The sequence below is a fragment of the Copidosoma floridanum genome, unplaced genomic scaffold (assembly GCF_036245765.1).
Source record: "Copidosoma floridanum isolate Cflo_tuat_1 unplaced genomic scaffold, Cflo_Japanese_pri ptg000007l, whole genome shotgun sequence".
NCBI classification, from domain to species: domain Eukaryota; kingdom Metazoa; phylum Arthropoda; class Insecta; order Hymenoptera; family Encyrtidae; genus Copidosoma; species Copidosoma floridanum.
Window position 1 is genome coordinate 12,700,944 of NW_028321884.1, and position 21,598 is coordinate 12,722,541.

Here is a 21,598-nt window from a genome sequence, read left to right on the forward strand (position 1 = left end):
TTAAACAAAAAGCTGCCATAACAATTTTTACAAAATTTAATTCCATAAAAGAATCAGTAGGAGAGTTAAAAAAATACAAGAAAAATGAGGAATGGATATCACACAATAAGATATACGTTTGTTTTCTATTGTTCAAGTATATTCCAATCATATACGCACGCATTAAATTAATTGTACGTACCTCAAGGAAAAACGAAATATTTTCTTTCATCGAATCCATAATCCATAACTTGATAATGGATGTTCACATGTTACAATATCTACTTTTAACTATTTTAATTAAAGATTTATTAAAAACAGTTAATCGTCATTTCAAAAGTATTTTTGTAAATTCTAGTAGTGTTGTGAGAGTAAGTTGTGCCGATAAACGACCAAAGTTGCAGACCATATTTAAACTGCAAAAAATGTACACGTCAATAATTGAAATATCTAACGATATATCTAATTTTTACTCTTTGAACACATTTTTATCTATCATGGATAATTTTACGTTTACTTTATTTTCCGTTAGAAGAATGATAGCAATTCTGATTAAAAGTCCTTATGCAATACACAACTTGAAAATGAGATTACTCTGTATTATTAATACTTTTATACCGCTTCTACTGTTGGTAAAGTCTGCAAACTCGGTAATCAAACAGGTAATATAATATGTATTATAATACTCAATAAAAAACTTTAATTTCTAATAATATAATTTTACATACCTTCTTAAATTATACAGAGTAATAAAATTAAGGTCACATTGATGAAGTGCTTGATGTATAATGATAGTGTGGAATACCAAAATGTAACATTTCAGGTAAGAATTTAAAGATAAAAAATTTTAGCAACATATAATTAATTAAGAGGAAACTTTTATTTTAAGCTACTGATATTTTTATACCGATGCAGAAAATCAGTTATCAAGTTTAAAATTTTCAATATTTTTCAAATAAATGAATTACTCATTATTTCGGTAAGTATTCTTTCAACATTCTCAATTAAATTACAATGTCAAATATCATTAGAGTATACACAAAAGTGTAACATTTATTTTTAACAAAGGGTATTAGTATATTAACCTTTTTTTTTATAGATGATAAGCATAAACATATCGTATGCGTTCACAGTACATAAAATATTATAAAAATACAATAAAAAATCTATGTTGGAATTAGTACAGATGGTAGATAGCTGAAAAATATTAAAGTATGGACTGTTTAAGCAATTGTTTATTTTTCGCACCGTTGAATAACACAACATCTTTTTTATGATGTTCAAACAGTATTTTTTATAATTGCACCCTTTAGTTTTAAGTTACTGTAATGTTTAAACCAACGTATTATCGTTTGTAAGACATGTCGTTTCCAGTAAATACAAATAAATCGTGTGAATCATAAAAAAATGTTGTTACTCTATTGAATACATCTTTTATTCATAATATTAATTTTTTTTTCTCACATTAAAATAAATCTAAATGGAATAAAAAATTTTCGCTTTGTCAAGGATGAACAAGTAATCATAACCATCAGTATTGTGAGCTAAAACAGTTATATCATCTAATTTTGATGTACAATTTTTGACTTGATCTTATCTAGTCTCAAGTTTTTGTACAGTCTGCTCTAAATAATTTATGTGAAAGTCATTACAAATATTTATCTAAACTACAGATCCTTAATTTGTTTTACCGTAAGTAAATGGCATATGAAAGTACTAGCAGGTGCGTTAGTTAGTTTACAATTGAACTATGAACAAATTTACTAAAATCTTTAATTATTGCTTGATTCAAGCTATCAACAAGGTTGCCTATTAATACCGTTTTCCTTGTTTACAGGCACTTTGTTGATAGCGTGCATGGCTTTTTTTATTCTTACGAAAGTGATTTTCTCTCCGTTTTATTGTAGCCTGTGTTAAAAAATGTTATCAACAATATCGAAAATTACAAAAACACTAAATTAGTGCCATTGTTTTTTATTATTAATTATTCAGAATCCCAAGCCAGCACCAACAAATAAAATCCACCGATCCAATCTAAATCACCCATCCCTCCATTAAAAAAAAAAAAAAAAAGCAACGCACCATCTACACCGCCTTTAAGCACGACCCACCTCGCCCCGTCGACAAATTGCAAAAGTATTTTTCAAGTCCCTCCTCGTCGCGAAACGATCGTCCCTTTCCTTCGTCGCCTGACCCAATTACGATTCCCTAAGATTGCGCGAGCGAAACTTTTGAAGCGGCAGCCGATTCGCAGCAAAATTAAAGCCAACTCTCGCGAAGAAGAACCGAAGCGAGTACATCCCGATGAAACCCCGCGATACACGCGTCGTTAGTAATTACGAGTTAACGCAAGTTTCCGCGGCTGCTGCGTAACGAGTCCACCCCCGCCGCCGATTTCCATTCGTATACTTTACCGAGTGAGCTCAGACGTGTATACCTATATACCCACACAACTTGCGAATATATGAACAACTCGAGCTCCTCCGTCCGTGTGGTTGGCTTCGAGTAAAGACGCGGGCCGCCGATAGCCCGACTCCGATCTCCTCCTCTCGGGACACTGCCAATTAGGTAAATTCAATATAATTAAGTGCATATGCCATCTCGAGCCGAAGATCTGCGGACCGTCAGTGGTCCGAAGTACGCCATTGGCCACTTCGTGAGCTCTTCTTCCTTTTGACTTGGTTGTACGTGTAGGTGGTAGAGAGAGAGAGAGAGAGAGTGCGACGTCACGATTTTTCATGAGAATGTAGGCTAATCGTTTTCTATTGGCTAAATAAACGCTTTTATTTTGATCTTTGACTGCTCTGTTAGCCGATGTTTTTATGTGTACCCTACTTCTAGATTGAGGCATCCGTGTGGTTGCTTTATTTAGGGATTCGGGTAACTTGCTAAATATTTGTTAAGTGCATATTATATCTTAGAATATAGATAATTTCGGTATCATATACTTTCAGACGAATGAAAAAAGGATTTCTCACAATTTTTTTTCTAAATTTGAACAAAATTTGAATTGTTCGCGAGAAAAAAAACGTTAGTCTTATGTTTTTGTGTACATCTTATACTTTACCATACTTTGGTATCATTAATTTAACAACGAAATACACCATTACCAGATAGAAAACTAGGGCTTTTACAATTCTATCTTCATGTTTATCCGATTGATGTATCCGATTTAATATGGATCCAACACTTTTTTTTCATAAAATAATGATGTCTTTGTTAAGTAGTTAATGAAATAATCATCGAACATGTTAATTTTCAGATTTTAAATTTTCTAACAAAATTATTATTATTTATTAGCCAGAGAAAATGTAATCAGTACAGAAAAATCTATTTAAAAAAATAATTTTTCTCCAATATCATTAAGTATCTCTTTTGCAATACGCTACTTCAAAAAAAAATGTAAAAAATGCCACTAACGATCCCATTGCAAACAGATAACATTAATCGCATTCAAAGTGCATTCGAACTACTTTCATTTACAGATAATTTATTTTTGATAACACCCTTTCCGGCCAAGATTAATAAAACCATTCGCTCGGTATCGCTGGAGTTCCCAGTAATCGTCATGAGAAGCGTATATTCTTCATGTTTTAATTTTGCTTTGAATACTTCACGATAACTACTGAAAAAAGAGTAACTCTCGTAAAAGTAGCCAATGCCCGATTAGAAAATTCTACATTGCAATGTATTGAATTTGCGAGTAAAAGGCGATTGCAGCCGATGTACCAACGTATACAACGTTCTTCGGGGATCAACGGATTTGGAGACAACATCTATTTTTGAGTCAGTATTGTTGTTCTTATAAACGTATTCCATTAATTTTCCATGATAAAATTGATGGATAATCAGATTGATTTTCGAAGTGTGCATCATCATGTGAACTTGCTCGTTGGAGGTGTTATTTTGAACGACGACTTTAACTTTTTGTAAAAGAGGTGCATACAATTTCGAATGGACACTGTTGAGTATCAATAGTTTGTGTCTAGCCCAGTAATCCACGTTAAACGTCATTTTTGAGTTTAAAATATCATCAATGGTATCGAACTTATCGAATTTCGATGCACTGTAACTTGCATTAAAAATCTGCTGTACGATTTCCGTTGTTAATGTTACCAACAGGCACACAAGGAACAAAAACATAATTCTTTTAACGTATCCCGTAGAAATTGCGGCTTCTGATCTGCCTATCAAAATGAGCATTATATTGTAGGCTTTCCAAAAATGCAAAAAAAGTTTGTTCTAATGACGTAGGGCATAGTTCTTGGCTTTTTGCAATAAAAATTGTGATGCGTCTCACTTGCATTTCATTCTTCATTTATTTTTTCAGTTCCACCCCAATATTGTTCTCGCATATAATGTTCCACATATTTGAAAAAGTAATGTAGCAAAATAGTGTAAAAAGCTTTATAATCGTTGTACTAGATTTTTGTTTTTGAAAGTTGCAAAATAACTTTATTTAAAGTCGTCAAATGTCACCAAAAAGATTTTTTGCTAATAAAAATTTTAGATGCAACCATGAAGCCACTATTTTTACTGATGAAAACTTTAACTGATAAGTTAGTTGTAGCATAAACAGTAAAAACAATTATCTCATGTAATAGCTACACAATAAACATGAAGACCACTAGAGTAACTATAAATTAAATCTAATAGAAGAGCAAGCTATTAAAAGAAAGCAAGAGATGTAAGGGAACTAAAACATACAAAATGTAACTCACAACTGATAAACCTCAAATAATTATGCTCGCAAAGTAACTAATCGATAACTCTTGATAAAAAGCGAAAATTATCGGTCAGTTTTTCAGATTTAATTAATACAAGTTAGAAAGTTCCAGTAATAATTAGAGTCAGAGATTACATTGATTCCACAGAATCGATTCTCGTGTGTGTAGGCGATGAGGTAGGCAATCTCTCATTCTATGCTATTCATACTATAGCTTGTATTAATAAATCAAACTCTATAATTGCATACTATTTTAACGTGTATGATTAATATGTATTCATACATTACTGTAAGTAACTGTTAGATCAATTTATTAAAACATTAACTGCACATACCTTAATAGTAAATGAGAATGATTCCATTTGAAAACTAACATTTATCAATAGGCTTTTCTTGGAAATTAATGGAACAATTAAGGCGAAAAAATTTGTTTCAGGTCATATCTTTACATAATCTGATTTCTGATGTAGGTAAGTTTGATGTCACGAAAATATGGATACAATGTTTCATGATTAAGTTTGAGCAAAATTTTTCAATGCCCAATAACCCTAAAGTTATTAATCTACAAATTAATGAACTATTACGATTTTTATTTTTGGACCAAAACTGTTTTGTATTTTCATTTACTATCAATTTTATTATCACATAATTCTTTAAAATTAAGGTTGTCTAAATTAATGTTACAATGAAAATTTCCTGTATACAAAAATATTAATATTACAAAGAATTAAAATTTTCGCTAATGATGGGCATATCTTCTACTGTAGGAAAAAATATGATGCTTAACGAAAAATTTTATTAAAATATGAGAATGCAAATCAGAAATCAAGATTGTTGTTTAGCGTTTTCATATCAGAAAAAGATACATAAATTTCTACTATCTCTGTGGATAAACCAAAATTTATGCGGTAAGATTAGATAGTACATATTTATTCAAAAAGCTGTACCGGATTTTCCTGTAGAAAAACTGTGTGTAAATATGTTTGCAAAAGAAATTTTTGGTGGAACTACTTTTAGTGAACATTACATTTTTACACTTGCTCAGCAAAGTACTCAAATTGTTGACGATAATGAAATTACAATACATTTTATTCTTTATTGTCGTTTTTGTTGCGGGTACTGTCACTGCAAATAATGGTAAGATTTTTTTTCAGCATAATATTTGTTTTATAAAAAATGTAATACGTTTCACACAAAAATTTCAGTTTATTGTGTTGGTTAATAAAGCATCTTATTTAACTCAGCTCAAGAAAATGCAGGGTATTACCAAATAGGATCGAAATACATCCTTGAACCCATCACAAATTTTGCCGGAGCTGCTCTAAACAGTACGAGGAAACTGATTGCAATTGGTAAAGATGCCTTTAACGTTGCGTATTATACATGGACAATGCGGGGAAAATAAAGTATTATTTTGAAATTGTTACTGACATACTTAGAAATTATTATAACTAAACTTTATACAGTTGCTGGAGTCACTTACATTAGAAAGAATATAAAAAAATGTTAATTCAAACGTACTCAAAAAAAAAAATACCTCGAATTGTTGAGGAAATCAAACATATTTTTTATTCTGGGTTTGAAAAAGTAATATAGTTTATTTCAACTTTTCTTTTTTTAATGAAACGATGATGCAAAGGTTTTTTTTTCTTATCCTGCTTTGCCTTTCAAACTTTTTGCACATTGATTTGATTATATATTTAATATTTAATATATATTTCCTACGGAAAAAAAAAATATTTTAACCTCATGTATTGTCAATCAAGTGTTGAATAAATTAATTGCTGCATTCAAAAGTTGCAGTTAATATTAATACACCAACCTTAATTATCCATGTCCAATGATCTTTTGTATCTATACGAGAAACGTCACGTGCAGTAAAGTTTTCAATGTCAAGGTCACCAAAATTTCTTGCACATTTATTTGGCACAGAAAATCATACTTTTAAATAAAATTAGATCAAAATAAGTTGTAACGTTACAATAAAAAATTTGTAACATTAATGGTGAGCTTTAAAAAATAAGGGAATAAATCTCAAACACTGCTGATAGCACTTTTCAAATCTTGAACTGTCAGTATCCTGAAAATTATGAACTCTGGAAAAGTAATGCTTATGGAATTTTGAAAAAAATTTTAGTACTTGTAGACGTACGAAGTAAGGATCTTCAATAATTTTATCCCCTTCCAGATCGTATTGGCCCAAAAGCTCGATTGTTGCTGAACTACCTTGGGGCTGTATCTGACCTAAATGCTGGATGTTGTAATAATCCATTCCTAAAATCCAATCGAAATTGTCAAAGTCTTCCTTGGTTATCTGGAAAGATAATTTTTTTTTTTCTTACTTTTCACTTGAATTTAAAAAAGGTCAAGCTTTATTCTTTTTTTAAACAATTTTAAATACTAACTAAGTAGAGTTTCTTATAATTTTTATCAAGTGAGACGTGGGTACAACTGTTTGTGCGAAAATTAAAGTTTTTACTATTTATTAGGTGTTAAATATTTTTTTTTAATTTTCTATCACAATAAGCCTTCTTTCTAAGATTCTTTAAAAATTAAAAATGTATGAAAAAATCAGATTAAATTTTGTTAGTGAATTTTCTTATTTTTGGAAAGTATTTACTGACGCAATAATAAATAAAGAATCAAATTCAGCATTGATTGTAAGTGTTTTTTTTTTTTTTTTTTTTTTCAACGAAAAAGAAGAAAAAAGACTTACTGTGCGAGCCAAGTGTCGATAGCTCGTGATACCGTGCTTTTCAAGGACTTCCCTTGATTTTGTATTGATGTTTTTCCCCTCGTGGTAATCGTATAGGGCAGCGCTATCGACTTCCCAGTCGTCTTGGATGTTGTGATCTTCTATGTATTTACGAAAAAGTGCTTCAGCTATCGGAGATCGACACGTGTTGCCTAAGAGTCCGAGTGATTTTTTTTTTTTTATGACTATATTTTTATTAAATAAGTTAAATTAAATTACATACAAATAAAAATATACGAGAAAATTGAATTGTCGGTGATTTCAGTGTTACCAATAGACAAGTGTACATGGTACAAGAGCAAGCTTACCATAGTAAAAAAAAATAAGTATCCTTATAGCAAAAGTTTAAAAATAAACAACAATTTTACAAATGGAAAAAAATCAATTGTCGATTTACTGTGAACATGATTGAAACAAGAAGTGTAAGTTAATCAAGGGGAAGATTATTCCCTTGAATTTTAAAGTAATTTGAAAGTTATGTTAACCTCAGATAATGAGAACCAGGCAATGCAAAAGTAATACATGTATGTATGAATGCATGCGTTGGTAAAACAAACATGTTGCACACTTATCCTTACCAAAACACACCATGAGAACTTTTTTTCTACGCGACATTTTGGTAAATACGTTAATTATTAGAAGTGAAAAACAGCAATAACGAGAAAGTTGACGATTGCGCAAGTTTGCGAAGTTTTCAGAGCCAATGGGCACGAAACTAGGCTAGATTCACAAGTTCACAGAAAAATATGCACCATCATCCATTTCGGAACATCATTTTCGAGCTTTCGCGCATTCGCAGATTTTTATACATTCGTAAAGGTATCTTGTAGATGTTTTTGAGAAAGAATTAGGGATTCTGTGCGTTTTTCTGGATAAAATAATTTAGAAAAACAGTCAAAATATTTGGAAAAAGTATTTAAACGTTTTAATTAAAATACTTCATGATCAACTTTCTTATCTAAAATGTATTGCACTAATCTGCTATAAGAACGTTTTTTTAGTTTTTTCAATATGAATCTAGTGGCAAAAAAAATTTGTTTGCAACAAAAATAATTTTTTTTTATGTTTACCAAACATTATTTTCTTCTAAAGTATTCAGATATCTATAAAATAATTGTGCCCATGTCTGACTAAAAAGAATTTTTTTGAAATTTCAGAAAAAAGTTAATAAAAAAAAAGCTTAAAAAGTTGTATCATGGCGGTTTTCTCCTATTAAAAGTCTCACAAACCTTAAAATATTTTTACTTGTGAAAAATACCGTACTTTAACATTGTAGTTTTTTTGATGTAGAAGTTGCTGAACATTTTTTAATCATATCAACTAGTTGAAAAATTTGGATAAATTATTAACATCGATGAGTACATTTTTATAAATATTTATAGAACAAAAATAATTTTCATGTAGTAACGATTGTAATTTTTTTGTGTAATAAAATATTTTTCAGTTACTTTTAATTAATTTTTATTAGTCTTTGATGAGGTACAGTTTTTAAATGACAGTTTCATTAAGCTTTTAGTTCTCTACGTGGGTGTTGACAAAATTTGCTTCGATTTAAGAAGTCATGCCTCTTAATTTTAATAACAAGTTCAACAGCTGAAGCAACTTAACAACGAACACTCGAACTGCGTAAACTATTGTAGTGATATCGAGAGAATTTCCTCCTCCTGGAATTACACCTCCATCACCTAAAAGTATGTAGAAAAATGTGTCTTTTGCTTGGAAAAGGTATAAAAAATTACTCTCGTAAATCTTACCTGAAGTATAAAAGTATAATTAATGTTTGGGCTAGAATGGTATGGAAATTACTTAAAAAATTTGAATAATAATTACCTTCACGCTGGGCTGAAATTTTAAAAGCCATTACAGTCAGAAAAAGAAAAGTTACCAAGAGTCTCGACATCTTAAATTTTTTTTGCAACACTACTTACAGATGGCAAAAGAAAAATGAATTTGTAGCCAGCGAATTTTAGACTAGTCAAAACCGCACGTACTTTTTACCACAATGCGAATTTAGTAAATGTTATCGCATTCGCGAAACAACTAATAGTTTCACGCAGACAATGTACGTACGTTTATAAAATTATTATTGTTTGCTCGTCAAAAAGGCAATTATAACATTTTTTAACTATTTTTGCACACGCAACACAAAATTTTGTACGATTACGTGCTAATTTTTTTTATCAGTGAAACATACATTTTTTTTTAATCATGCATGAAAACTTTTTGTTTCCTCACAGTTTTCTTCCAGGAACATATTTGTTTTTCTTACTATTTCTTTATATTTGCATGATAGTTTGATGAAAAAATGTACAAAAAAATCCATTAAACATATACTTTTATTACAAATGTATTTTTTATGATTGTTCATAAATTATTATAACTAAAAAATTCTTACTTTTCAAGCAGTAAAGTAAGCACTCAATATTGGGTAAGAAAATTATATTATTAAAAAAGCCGCCTTTTTCAGTTTTAAAGAGATAGAATTGCGCATGCGCATTAAACAATTTTACATTTCTCTCTTTTTGAGTAGTGCTTTCTGCTACTCTGTTGTTTTCAATGGACCATGTGCTTGGTTATAGCGTGATTTGTTGAGGAATAAAAAATAATTGCTAAACTCGTGTTACGAAAAAATGTCGTTTTTCATTCGAAGTGCCGGTAGTAGTAAGGGGGCAAAAAGAAAGGTAATTCTTTGCTTGCTACTCCATTGTCTACGTTAAAAGTACAGTGTTATGAGTGTATTCGTAGGTTAACGCGAGCTTTGTATCGTTAGATTCCTTTCACCTTTTTTTTTTGTTCTTCACAACTTGACACTTCATTTGACAGCCAAAAACCACTAAGCTTTGTTTTATATGCAATACGTTCACTATAACAACCAACAGATGACAGCCTTACTTGACAATAGATTACCCGTTGGCTGGGAAACCAAGTTTCTAAAAATTTTTATTGCAGGTCAATGGGATTGCTTCAAAGTTCAAGGGTTCAAAACCAAAGGGTAAACCCAGCACAAAGAAAGATGAGGATGACGAGAGCATTGCCAGTTCAGATGAAGAATTTGCAGAAGAACAACACAGGTATGCATTAATTTAATCATACATTCATCGCAAAAGTCAGGCATGTCTGTAGAGATGACTGATCTCATTTGGAAACTTTTTTAAATAGACAGACCTAACTTCAAATTCAACCTGTATGCTTTCAATTAATATAGCCCCTATATTATTTTTCAGGAACAAAAAGATTGAGGATTACGAGCAGAGTGATTCTGAAATAGAGGAAACTGCACAGGAAAAACGAATTAGGTTAGCGAATAAATATTTAGAAGAAATAGCAGAACAAGGTAAGCAAAGTATTGATAATGATACGTAGACTGTGGAATTACAAACAGACGAATGTATATGGTATTTCTTCTAAGAGAGGGACAGAAAGGAGTTTGAAGAAGGAGCTATTGAAAAAAGGTTGAAAGAAGAGTATCTGGAAGAAAAAGGGAGATTGAGAAAAGTTGTTGCCAACACTTACATGGGACATGGAGAACCGCAGATTCTCAAATGTAAAGACCACAAAAATTCGGTTACCTGCGTTTGTCTATCCAACGACGGTCAATTTTTATTCTCTGGATCGAAAGATGGCTCTTTGGTCAAGTGTGAGAAAAACCTCTTTCTATATCGTTGTATACTTTAACAATGTTTTTCTGTGTTGCTGCAATGTTTCACTCTTGTCTATAGGGTCACTATCCAATAGGCAAAAGCTTAAATCTCTGAAAGGGAAGACGAAAAATCAAGATGGATTGAAATGCATTAGGTGCATAGCAGTCAGCACAGATGGGAAATTTTTGGTCAGTTTAAATTAGATAATTGATGGTAAATTGGTCGGATTATTTTTTTAAAATTTTTTAAAATATTTTATGTAAATTTTTCACAGGTGGTTGGAGCGGAAGGGACCAAAAATATAACAGTACTCTCAGCATCGGACCTCAGTCACATCAAAGACTTGCAAGGTCATAGAGACATCGTCTCTGGGTTGGTGTTCCGAAAAAATACGCATACACTTTATTCAGCATCGCTCGATCGGTGTGTGAAAGTATGGAATCTCGACGAAATGGCTTACGTTGAATCTCTGTTTGGCCATCAAAGCAGCATAACTTCGATCGACGCTCTGGCTCGCGAAAGAGCCATCACCAGTGGTGGTTACGAATGTACAATAAAAATATGGAAAATAGTCGAAGAGTCTCAACTTACCTATAATGGACACACTGGCTCGATCGATGCCGTCAAGCTGATAAATGAGGAAAATTTTCTTAGTTGTGGAGACGATGGACAACTGTGTTTGTGGGGCTGTATGAAAAAGAAACCACTGTGTACTATTCGAGAGGCGCATGGCAGGGATGAGGAAAACAAATTGCCAATGTGGATATCCAGTATTGCCACTTTTCTCAACACAGATTTAGTAGCTTCAGGTATTTATTTATTTATTTTTTTTTTTTTTTCTTGTAGTTTAAAATCACCGTTTAATGATACCAGATTTTTTGTACTTTAATTATTCTCTAATGCAGATGCTAATAAAAGTAAGATACAAAAAATCCTTCGTTTCAATCATCAGTGGTTTTCAATTTTTTTTATTTATTTATATATTTAACTGAATATTTACAACATTAGTATCTCTTTCAGGTTCCAGGGATGGCATCATAAGGCTTTGGAAATGTGGAGAATCTTTCAGGAGCTTGGAACCTTTGTTCGATGTAAAGGTTACAGGTTTCGTTAACTCGTTAGTTTTTACACCTGATGGAAAATATCTCATTGCTGGTATCGGACAGGAGCACAAACTGGGGAGATGGTGGCGAGTTCCAGAGGCAAAGAACAGCATAGCCATAATACCACTGATACAGAACAAAGAAGGCACGTAATTCTTTAGAAAATTCAAACTTGAAATCGTGGTTATTTATTGCCTGTTAACATTTTGAAGTGCTCAACATTCTACTAAAAAAAGTTGTTTAATATTATCAAAATGGTCTCAGCTAGAACTTTACTGCTAAGGTCATGCTGTACAGTAGAATTTATGAATTTTTTTTTTAATCTGCATTTGTACATTATAAATGTAGTAAATAAGAATAAAATATAAAAAATGTTTTTCTTTTTTTTAACAAAACTATCTACATCTCTGTATTTTTATAAATCTTTTTGAGAATATTTAAATATGTTACTCTACGTGGTAAAGCATTTTTCCCAGAACTTGTAAACAAATTTTTTTAATACATAACAATTCTTCAATATTTTGTACAATGAAATACAAGTAATTTTAATAAATAAATTCGTACGAAATAGTGAAATTAAAAATAGATGTTAATAGAAAATATGAAATTATTTTGTATGGATGAGACGTAGGGTAAATAAATGCAAGAATAATGTTGAAGTTGTGTTTTTTTTTTATTTTCTTTCACTCTCATCGTTTTTTACATTCTCTTCACACTAACTTCTACGTGTTTTAGAAAATTATCAAATTTTTACAGTCGTCTTGTATAATATGTATACGAGTACGTAAATTTATTTATTCATTTTCCTCATATCGTCAAACCGTTACATCGTTTCTTTCATCTTTTACTTTTTATTTTTTAAGAAAAATATAAACAAGTTTCCACTTTATGAATGTATAATAGCAGATTACAAGCATTTCGCGAAAACAATTTATTTTTTTGTTCTTCTCATTTATCATGTTCGCGTCGTCACCATCGAGAAAACAAATATTGTTACATACGAAAATTCGTTTTCCATACGTTTATTATAATATTAATAATAATTATTATTATATCTCTCTCTCGCTCTCCCCCTTTTTTACTCTTTTATTTTTCGAAGAACACCGAAGATCTATATACGAATAATAATTACACATGCGAACAATAAATTCCTCGGTCTTATTTATTTTACTTAATATTTGTTTTTGTTTTTCCTTAATTTTCAAATAAACTTTCTTGACGTCGCCCAGCCGAGATCTCTCGTATTTTCGTTTTATTTTCCCTTTGTTTCTGTATTTTTTATTTTATTTCATTTTTTTATATTTCGCTATATGTAACTGTATAATCGCTCCCCTCGCGCTGTTGCACGTGTACATGCGTTTTTTTTTTTTTTTTTTTTTTTTACATTAAAAACGAGAAAAAAAGAAAAACGAAAATCTGCTTCCGGTGATAACCTGCCTTTGTTTATCGTGTGACCATAAAATTTCTCTTTATTTTGTTTTCCTTTTTCGTACGTGGACATGAATATTTTCCAAAAGTTATTTTTTATTTCACTCTAGTTACGTCATATTTATTTAATCATCAATACTCCATGAAGAGGTTTATATTATACGCGCGCGTTGATGCGCGCGAGACACTATTGAACGATCTGCTTATGCTTTGTAGTTTATTTCTTACGGTAATATAATAGTATAAGATACTGAGCTGCAATTTTTACTTGTGGTTTGTTGGGGGAAGGGTTGGATTTATTATTTTTTTTTTTCGTTTTTGTTTTTTTTTGTTTTTTTTGTTTTTTGCTTTTTTATGATTGTGTGTCGTATTGGGTGGTGGTTATTAGTTTTCTGCTTGGCTTTCCGGTTTCATTATTCATAATCATCTCTTTTTTTTTTTCGTATTTTCGTTTTTTTTTTTTCGTTTTCCGTTTAAACACTATTTCGCTACGATGGACTACTGTTTATGAACTCTACGCTATACTTTGTAATTCTGTTTAATTGTTTTAAATGCAATTGAATTGTTATTGAACGACTGTTAACTGCGGTAAATGTGCTGCTGCATCTGTTTCAACGTTTTTTATTTTTGCTTGAAAAAAAAAAAAAAAAAAAAAAAAAGAAAAAAAATGCTACTGCATATCTCTTGCGAGTATAAAATTACAAAAAAAAAACAAAATGAGAAATCGGCCCTTGCAAGCTGCTGACGATCCACTGCCGACTGCATCTGCTCCTTTTTTTCCCCGACTCGTTCTTCCTTTTGCTTCTGCGAAAGTATTTTCGTACCGTTGCGAATCGATCGATAAACCATCAACGTTTACATTATTTATTTACCCGGTCAAGTTCGGCTCGTGGCTTTCAAGTTATTTCATTTTTTTTTGCACAGGTGACCCTATTTTTTTCACGTTTAATTTTGCATGCTCGTAAAATTTCGCAACCACCACATTGAATTCTTGGTTTTTATACACGTACGAAGCCGTATACACGTGTTGCGCGCTGATGGTGAGTTTGAATATATCTTTGCGAGAATCTGCACCGTAGCAGGACACAAAGGGAATTATTCATCAGCATAAGTGACATTTGCCGAACGCGAAAAAATACACACGTACAGCGCTCGCTTGCACAAAGCCGATCGAATTGCGCAATCGGCTCCCGCGACTCCTGTACGCCGATCTGATCGCGAGTATCGTGAGAAATGTACCTGGTATCGGCTCATGCTCGCGAACGAGTGCACTTTTCAACGAGAGTTTAAAAAAAAAAAAAAAAAAAAGAAGTTACACGGATCCCGTGCTTTTGTCGTTCGCAGTGCACGTGCTTTTGTGTGCAGTAATTATCGTACGGAGTATCAAGATGGTGTACCGATGATGCCGATTTTGCGGGCTTTTATCGTCATTTGAGCACAACGGTTTTGTAGATTTTCAAAGCAGTTGAAGAAAAAGAAATTGTTTCTGATAATCGAATTAGTTTCTGCATGCTTTTTTTCGACAATAAATGCGTTTTTAGCGAATCGAGTGTGTCATACAAAGCTTTTTTTTTTTTTTTTTAATACGCATAGTGAATTAGTTTAGCGAAACAAGTTTTTTTTAAAACTGTATTACAAAAAAAAAAAAAAAAAATTCCAGCCCAAATTATGTATTAAATGTCGAGGGACGATTTTTATTGCCTGTCACATTTTTCGGCGGATCGAGCGGCTACCAGGGCAACAATATTAATTTTCATCTCGTGTTATAATCACAGATCGTTTTATTAAATTATTTTTCTTTTGCCCAAGTCCAAGCAAAAATGTATACGAAGAAACAAAAGCAAACAAAATCATCATGTATATGAGAAAACAACACGTGCACGATCGTTTTAACGTGTTAGTCCGATGCTCATTGCTGCACGGGAAATGCGAGCGTATGTCTTAAACCTCGGACTTTATCATTGCAGTACACATTTACTTATTAATTGTTCGGTGGAGGAGGAGGGAAAATAAGTACTTATATCATTGTTTCCGTTATTTACTCTTAATCATATATCGGCTGTATAAGTGTCACTGTATGTTTTGCGTGTGTGTGTGTGTGTGTGTGTGAGTGAGTGTGTCTATACTTTGTGAACTTGTCGATTTTATTTATAAAATTGAACGTTCGATCGATAAGATCTGGCTAAGTGTGACTTTCTTTCTTTCAATCACTCGCGCAAGCAACTCTTGTCGTTCTTATATGCTCTCGTTTAATTAGTACCTGCTGATTTACGAATAATAATTATATAATTAGCGGATGAGTCCTCTCCGAGACATATCCACGCCCGACCCTTCCCTCCCACCCACTACTGATTGTACCCCGAGTTTACTCAATTTTTATGTTCTCTTTCTCTTTTTTTTTTTTTTTTTTTTTTTTGTATCCACGCACCTTGTCGTTCTCCGTTACATGTATACATCTCCAGTGCGCCAATCAGTGTTTAATTGTTTCAAGGTGTGAAAGTTTGGTTTCAAGATTGTATCTAACCCCATGCCTGAGTTCAACTGTAGAGCTTCACAAGAGTTACGAGTAATCTGGGACTTACGTTGTATACTGTCTTAAATTTTAAGACAATACTATATAAGATTCGGGCTGCAGTTACAAGACAGTACCAGTACGACTATCTCAAAAATGTGTTATTGGTGGCCAATTATTCTCGTTTTTTTTTTTTTTTTTCTTTACTTCCGAGAAGTTGGAGGAACTTTAAAAAAAAAATAATTTTCGATAAAATTTAAGCCATAATTTTTATCAACAAATTTTATAGGAAGTACAATTTGTGTATTTAATTTTTTTCAATCGATTGTATACTTTGCGCGTAGGAATTACGTTCTTCAAAGGGTCACAACTTTTTTACTTTGAAAAATCAAGTGCGCCATCAATATTTCAAACATAAACTTCAAGTTTTTTAAACAAAAATTCTCCAAATATTGCAAGACACCTGTAACTGTGAGATCAAGACAAAACTCACTTTATCAATATTTTTCAAGAAAGTTACAATACTATTGTTACAAGTGTAGTATTGGTTGTGTTTTACTCTTCTGAAGCTCCAAGCCCAATCCCGTGAATGACTTCTTCGTATAGTAATATGCATATATTTATATATATATTTATCCCTCAAATATCCCACGGCGCTTTAAAAATCTTAGACATCAACGTACATTCACTTTTTTTTTCTTCTTTTATAATAAATCGTAAGTATAAACCTAATTTTGTATCTACTATGTATTTTAATCATATATATATTTATATAAACTTCGTGGCAATTACTTTATTTTTTTTCCTCCACTCTATTCTCACACTTTCTCTTTCCTTGCCTTTTTCTTTTTAATTTTTTTCATATATCTTTCATTTTTCATTTGTTTACTTTGTTATTATCATATTGTAATCCCTTGACGTTCACTCGATCTCCTTTTCTACATCCCTTTCACTCGGTTTGACGCATTTACTCCATCATACCTTTTTTATCTTCAATTTCACACAATAATAATAATAATGATCATGTTAATAATATTAATATACTCACACCTCGTCGTTCAATGCAAGTATATCTATGTACAAGTTTTCGACAATTCGTACGCTCCTCTCGATATTTATAATTGTATTTATACTTTTTTTTCGACTTTTTTTCTTCTTCTCTATATTTATATATATAATAACGTACATCGTTGATCTGACAAAACAACAATCGGTTGACATAATATGTTTGTTCCGTAAACAAGTGGTTCATTACGATTATTCGTGTAATCTCTATTCATTAATTTTCCCTTATTTTTTTTTATACTATTATATTTTCTTTTCCACTATTTTTTCATTTATTTATTTTTTTGTTCGTTTCACAAACGCTAGCGCCGTTTTATTTTCTTCTGTATTTGACAATTTTATTCATACTTATGTAACGTATATTATTATATTGTATAATATGACTTCAACTAGGTCAGACGTGGGCTGTTTTCAATTTATTTTACTTTATTATTATTTTTTCCTTCATCTTGTACACCATTAAACTCTGCATTTAGGTTTTTTTTTTTCTGTATATCGTTATATAGTGTATATAAAAATTTGTATGTATAAATCTTAATAGGTGCTATTTTTTTCGCTATCATATTTTATAAACTATTGGTTTTTAGAGCCTATACATATCTGTTTTATCCAGCGATGCACTAAATAATTTTGTACTCGTTCTGTTTCTATTGTTTTTTTTGTTTTTGCCATTAATTATTTTTTCCTTATAAAAAAATGTGAAAAAAAAAGAAAAAAAAAAAATAGTACTTGACGAGACAAACAATAGTTGCTCTGTGTAAAACAAATTAAAAGTCAGATGAACGACCTATTAATTGACTAGACTTTGTTAAACCGTGATTAATCTACAAACAGTCTTTTTTTATTTTTTTATTTTCACCTCGTCAAGTCATTCACAAAAACGGAAGGTTCAACTTCCGAGGCGTAAATTTCCCCCAAAAACGGAATAATTTTCGAAAGAGTTTGTCGTAACTTGAAAAAAGCAACATTTCCAACTTTCGAAACGATCGTATGTGCCCACGTCTGTTCTAGACGTTACTGCACACATCGTACCAAATATATATATATATATATATATATATATATATATATATATACATACACACATATGCAAAAAGTCGACGAAGCGCCATTGGATCATTGATATTCGGCAAAGGAACGGCGAGTCTTTTTTTTTTTGTTTTCTCTTTCGTATTGTTTCGGACGTGCAAGGATTTAGCAATGAAAACGACGTCAAATGCAGTTTTCCAATGAAATATTCGATCAAATGTAAAAAAAAAAAAAAAAAAAGAAAAAAATCATCCGTCCAAGTACACTACTTACTTTCAAAGCGTCAAGGTACACATAGGCCGTTCGTGAAAAATTCGTTATTCAACCGCCCAACTCGTTTTATTAGTCTCAATTTTCGCACACACCCCCGCACGCATACACACTCGGCGCGCGATTTCAAACAAAACAATCGGTGAAAAAGCTCGTCCACCAATCCAAGCGAGTCCTCATCGAATGCGTTTTTTCCCTTCGCGCGAATCTACGAAAATCGTCGTCGTCGCCGTCGTTGCGGGTAAACGAACAAATACATATTTTTTTTTTTTATTTACCACAACGAAACAAATTTTCATCACATGCTGAGAGTCACAAAACTAAGTAAAACCTCCAAGGCTGGAACAAAGATGTCACGAATTTCTAAATTGCACAACAAAGAGTCCAGTATCTAATAAATCAATCAAAGTGTATTTTTGTACGAAAATTAAAAAAAAAAAAAAAATCCAAATCCCGCGAGGATGCACTCACGTGCTCGCTCGGCTGAGTGGCAACAATATACCCTCTTCTGATGCAAACGGAGCACTCGACTTTATTTCTTTTTCGTTCCAATCACTAGATTAACAATTTACTTGAATAAAATTACTTGTGCGGCTGGATTTAAAATTTTTAGTTTGTGAAAACCACGTGAATTATCTTCGGTTGATTTATCAGTGTCGTACACATACAAGCGGATCGGTACGGGAGTGCTTTAGTCGGTGCACAATTGCGCTATCTACGTTTGTGAATGGACGGTTCTAGATATACGGTTTCAGTCATGTACTTCAATGCTTTAACAAAGATATTACGAAATTTCACTTTCCAATGTACAAGTGGTGCAAACTAGCTATCGACTACTAATCATCTATGTAAATACGAGTGTGCAAGAAAAAAGGGATGAAATGGATGAAGGATGAAAAATAAAAGTAGAATGCATGCAGGGAGTGCGTGGCAAGAGATGACGAAGCAAAAATAAAAACAACTAAAAAATTAATTTTTAAATAATAATTTTATAATTTCGTAAATATATATATTTTTTTTATGTATATACGTGTGGGTATGGGTGTGTGTGTGTGTGTGTGTTTGTGTTTGTATGTGATAATGCTACATATTTTACAATTTTTATGTACACATATAAAAATTATTTTCTAAGTAGGTAAGTGTCATAGGAGTAAAATAATTTTTATACATCCTAGATAAAAATCGTAAAATTTCGCGCGCGATTGATTTTGCTATAATCGGCGCAAAAACAGTCAACGACACCTCGAACGATATTACTGATAATTGAGGGGTGGAGAAAAACGATTAATAAAAAAAAAAAAAAAAAAAAAAACAATAGTCTTTTCAACAACTGTGGTCAGCTATTACAGAGTTTCATGCAAATACAATACTTTATTGCGTGTATGTGTTTTTACGGCAAAATGAAATCGCAGTGTTTACAATTACTTGATTATGATAGTTAATACTTCACGTCTGTGTGTGTATTTTTTTTTTAATTACTGTATCTAATATTGAGAATCGGCAAAAAATTACGTATTTATCGTGGTAAGCCAATAATATTATAATAATAGAGTTGTAGTATCGTAATGCAAAAACATCATTTTTATCATAATGTACAATGCACTGTTGCGAATAATGTTGATGGGCGCGTGTTTTTGTGTACAATATAGTTCGGAGTTTACATAAAATCGCATACGATGATGATCGCTCGGATGTACAATTATTGTTGTGTCGCTTTTACCCTCGTAAACGCTGAATAAATGAGAAAAAAAAAATTTTCAGGGGAAAAAAGGAGGCGAGGGAATGGGACAGTATAACAAAATGCCTCGTCGGTTTTTCAAATACGCAGTAAAAAAAAAAAAGGAAAAAAAAAATACAATCTCAACGAGAAAAACGGAGCAAAACACACACTTGTTTCTCTCGCTCGTTTGTTCATTTGGACGTGCTCCTTTTCTCACTCTCTTCATTTTCTTTTTTTTTACTAATATAATTAATTATAATATCGAGTAAATGTTTATTTCGTAGTTCTCGTTAATATTACTGGATAATAAATATAATACAAATCTATATGGATATAGATGTCTCGGTATATGTATGTACAACACAGCTATGATACAATTTCATTTGTTCGTTAATCCACCTTTTTTCTTCCTTTTTTTATTCTGCTCTCCCCCGCTCGCTCGTACATATAGTCTTCGGTCGACGCATTCACGCACTCACACACGTTCACTCGCACCGCGTAGTCGTCGCTCACTAAATTTAATTTGATCATACATAAATTAGAATGAAAAAAAAAAAAAGAAGAAACTAAAAATTAAAAAACAGTCAAGTTTTTTTGTTTCCTTCCTCTCAACGCGCGGGGAGGAATATCGCGAAATCGACGCGGTCCCGGAGAGTCAATAATACCTTTCAATTATCTTATTTTTTTTTTTTTTTAATCTCAATCGCGCGATCGATTTCGCCCCAATATTCATCCTCGCTTCGATGTTTCCCTATTTACACGGAGGCCTGCACTGGCGGCCTCGCGGGACCTCCTTATATTAATCACCTTCTCGCGCATGGAATGATGTGCGGTCTACCGATTTTTCTATACGCTTTTACACTCGCGCGCTTCGGCCGATCGAGTCGCTCTGTGTTGGGATGAAAAAGAAAGAAAAAAAAATCGGGATCTACAGGACTCGCGGAAATCGACTCGATCGGCCGATTCAGACAACGCGAGGCGTATCGACAATCGGTACCAAGGTTAATACATACATATATATTTATATATACTTGTGTACGGAGAGAGAGATAGCGCGCACGAGACGACGATTTTCGCGCGCATTTAGGAGCTTTCACGAAAGAGGCACGTTGATTTTGTTTTTTACCATTAAACAATACAAAATCGGCTTTTCGCTACTGGCGGCAATTAAACGCATACACATAAATATACAATAATCAATAATAATCGAAGTAGTGATCGATACGTAATAGTCAATAGCGATCTGGCGCTCGAGGACACTTGTGTCGGTGTGCATATGTGTACGTACGCGCATGTAAGTAAAACGCATAATATAATATGAGCACACTCGCGTGTACCATGTACAAATATACCTAAGAAAAACACACGCG

At 32.1% G+C, this 21,598-nt stretch overlaps 2 protein-coding genes across 5 annotated transcripts; one reads left to right on the forward strand and one right to left on the reverse strand.

The window, feature by feature from the left end:
* Positions 1-6,532: 6,532 nt before the first annotated feature.
* LOC106643977 (low molecular weight phosphotyrosine protein phosphatase-like) lies at positions 6,533-8,142 on the reverse strand. Of its 3 annotated transcripts, none has more exons than XM_014359315.2 (4): positions 8,039-8,142; positions 7,422-7,561; positions 6,858-7,019; positions 6,533-6,785 (listed from the first exon to the last, which is right to left on the reverse strand). In XM_014359315.2, exons 1-4 carry the CDS (start codon positions 8,073-8,075, stop codon positions 6,705-6,707), a joined length of 420 nt encoding a protein of 139 aa, XP_014214801.1. In that variant the 5' UTR covers positions 8,076-8,142; the 3' UTR covers positions 6,533-6,704. The 3 variants fall into 3 exon arrangements, with proteins under 3 accessions (XP_014214801.1, XP_014214800.1, XP_014214804.1); XM_014359314.2 differs by having other exon boundaries at positions 7,422-7,612; XM_014359318.2 differs by having other exon boundaries at positions 6,775-6,801; positions 7,422-7,612.
* Positions 8,143-10,017: 1,875 nt separating this feature from the next.
* On the forward strand, positions 10,018-12,821 carry U3-55K (U3 small nuclear riboprotein factor 55K). 2 transcript variants are annotated; one of them, XM_089588643.1, is made up of 7 exons: positions 10,018-10,141; positions 10,410-10,531; positions 10,685-10,794; positions 10,870-11,097; positions 11,180-11,289; positions 11,376-11,910; positions 12,110-12,821. In XM_089588643.1, the coding sequence occupies exons 1-7, from the start codon at positions 10,091-10,093 to the stop codon at positions 12,355-12,357; spliced, it is 1,404 nt and encodes a 467-aa protein (XP_089444769.1). In that variant the 5' UTR covers positions 10,018-10,090; the 3' UTR covers positions 12,358-12,821. The 2 variants fall into 2 exon arrangements, with proteins under 2 accessions (XP_089444769.1, XP_014214805.2); XM_014359319.2 differs by having other exon boundaries at positions 12,122-12,818.
* The last annotated feature ends 8,777 nt before the right edge of the window (positions 12,822-21,598 follow it).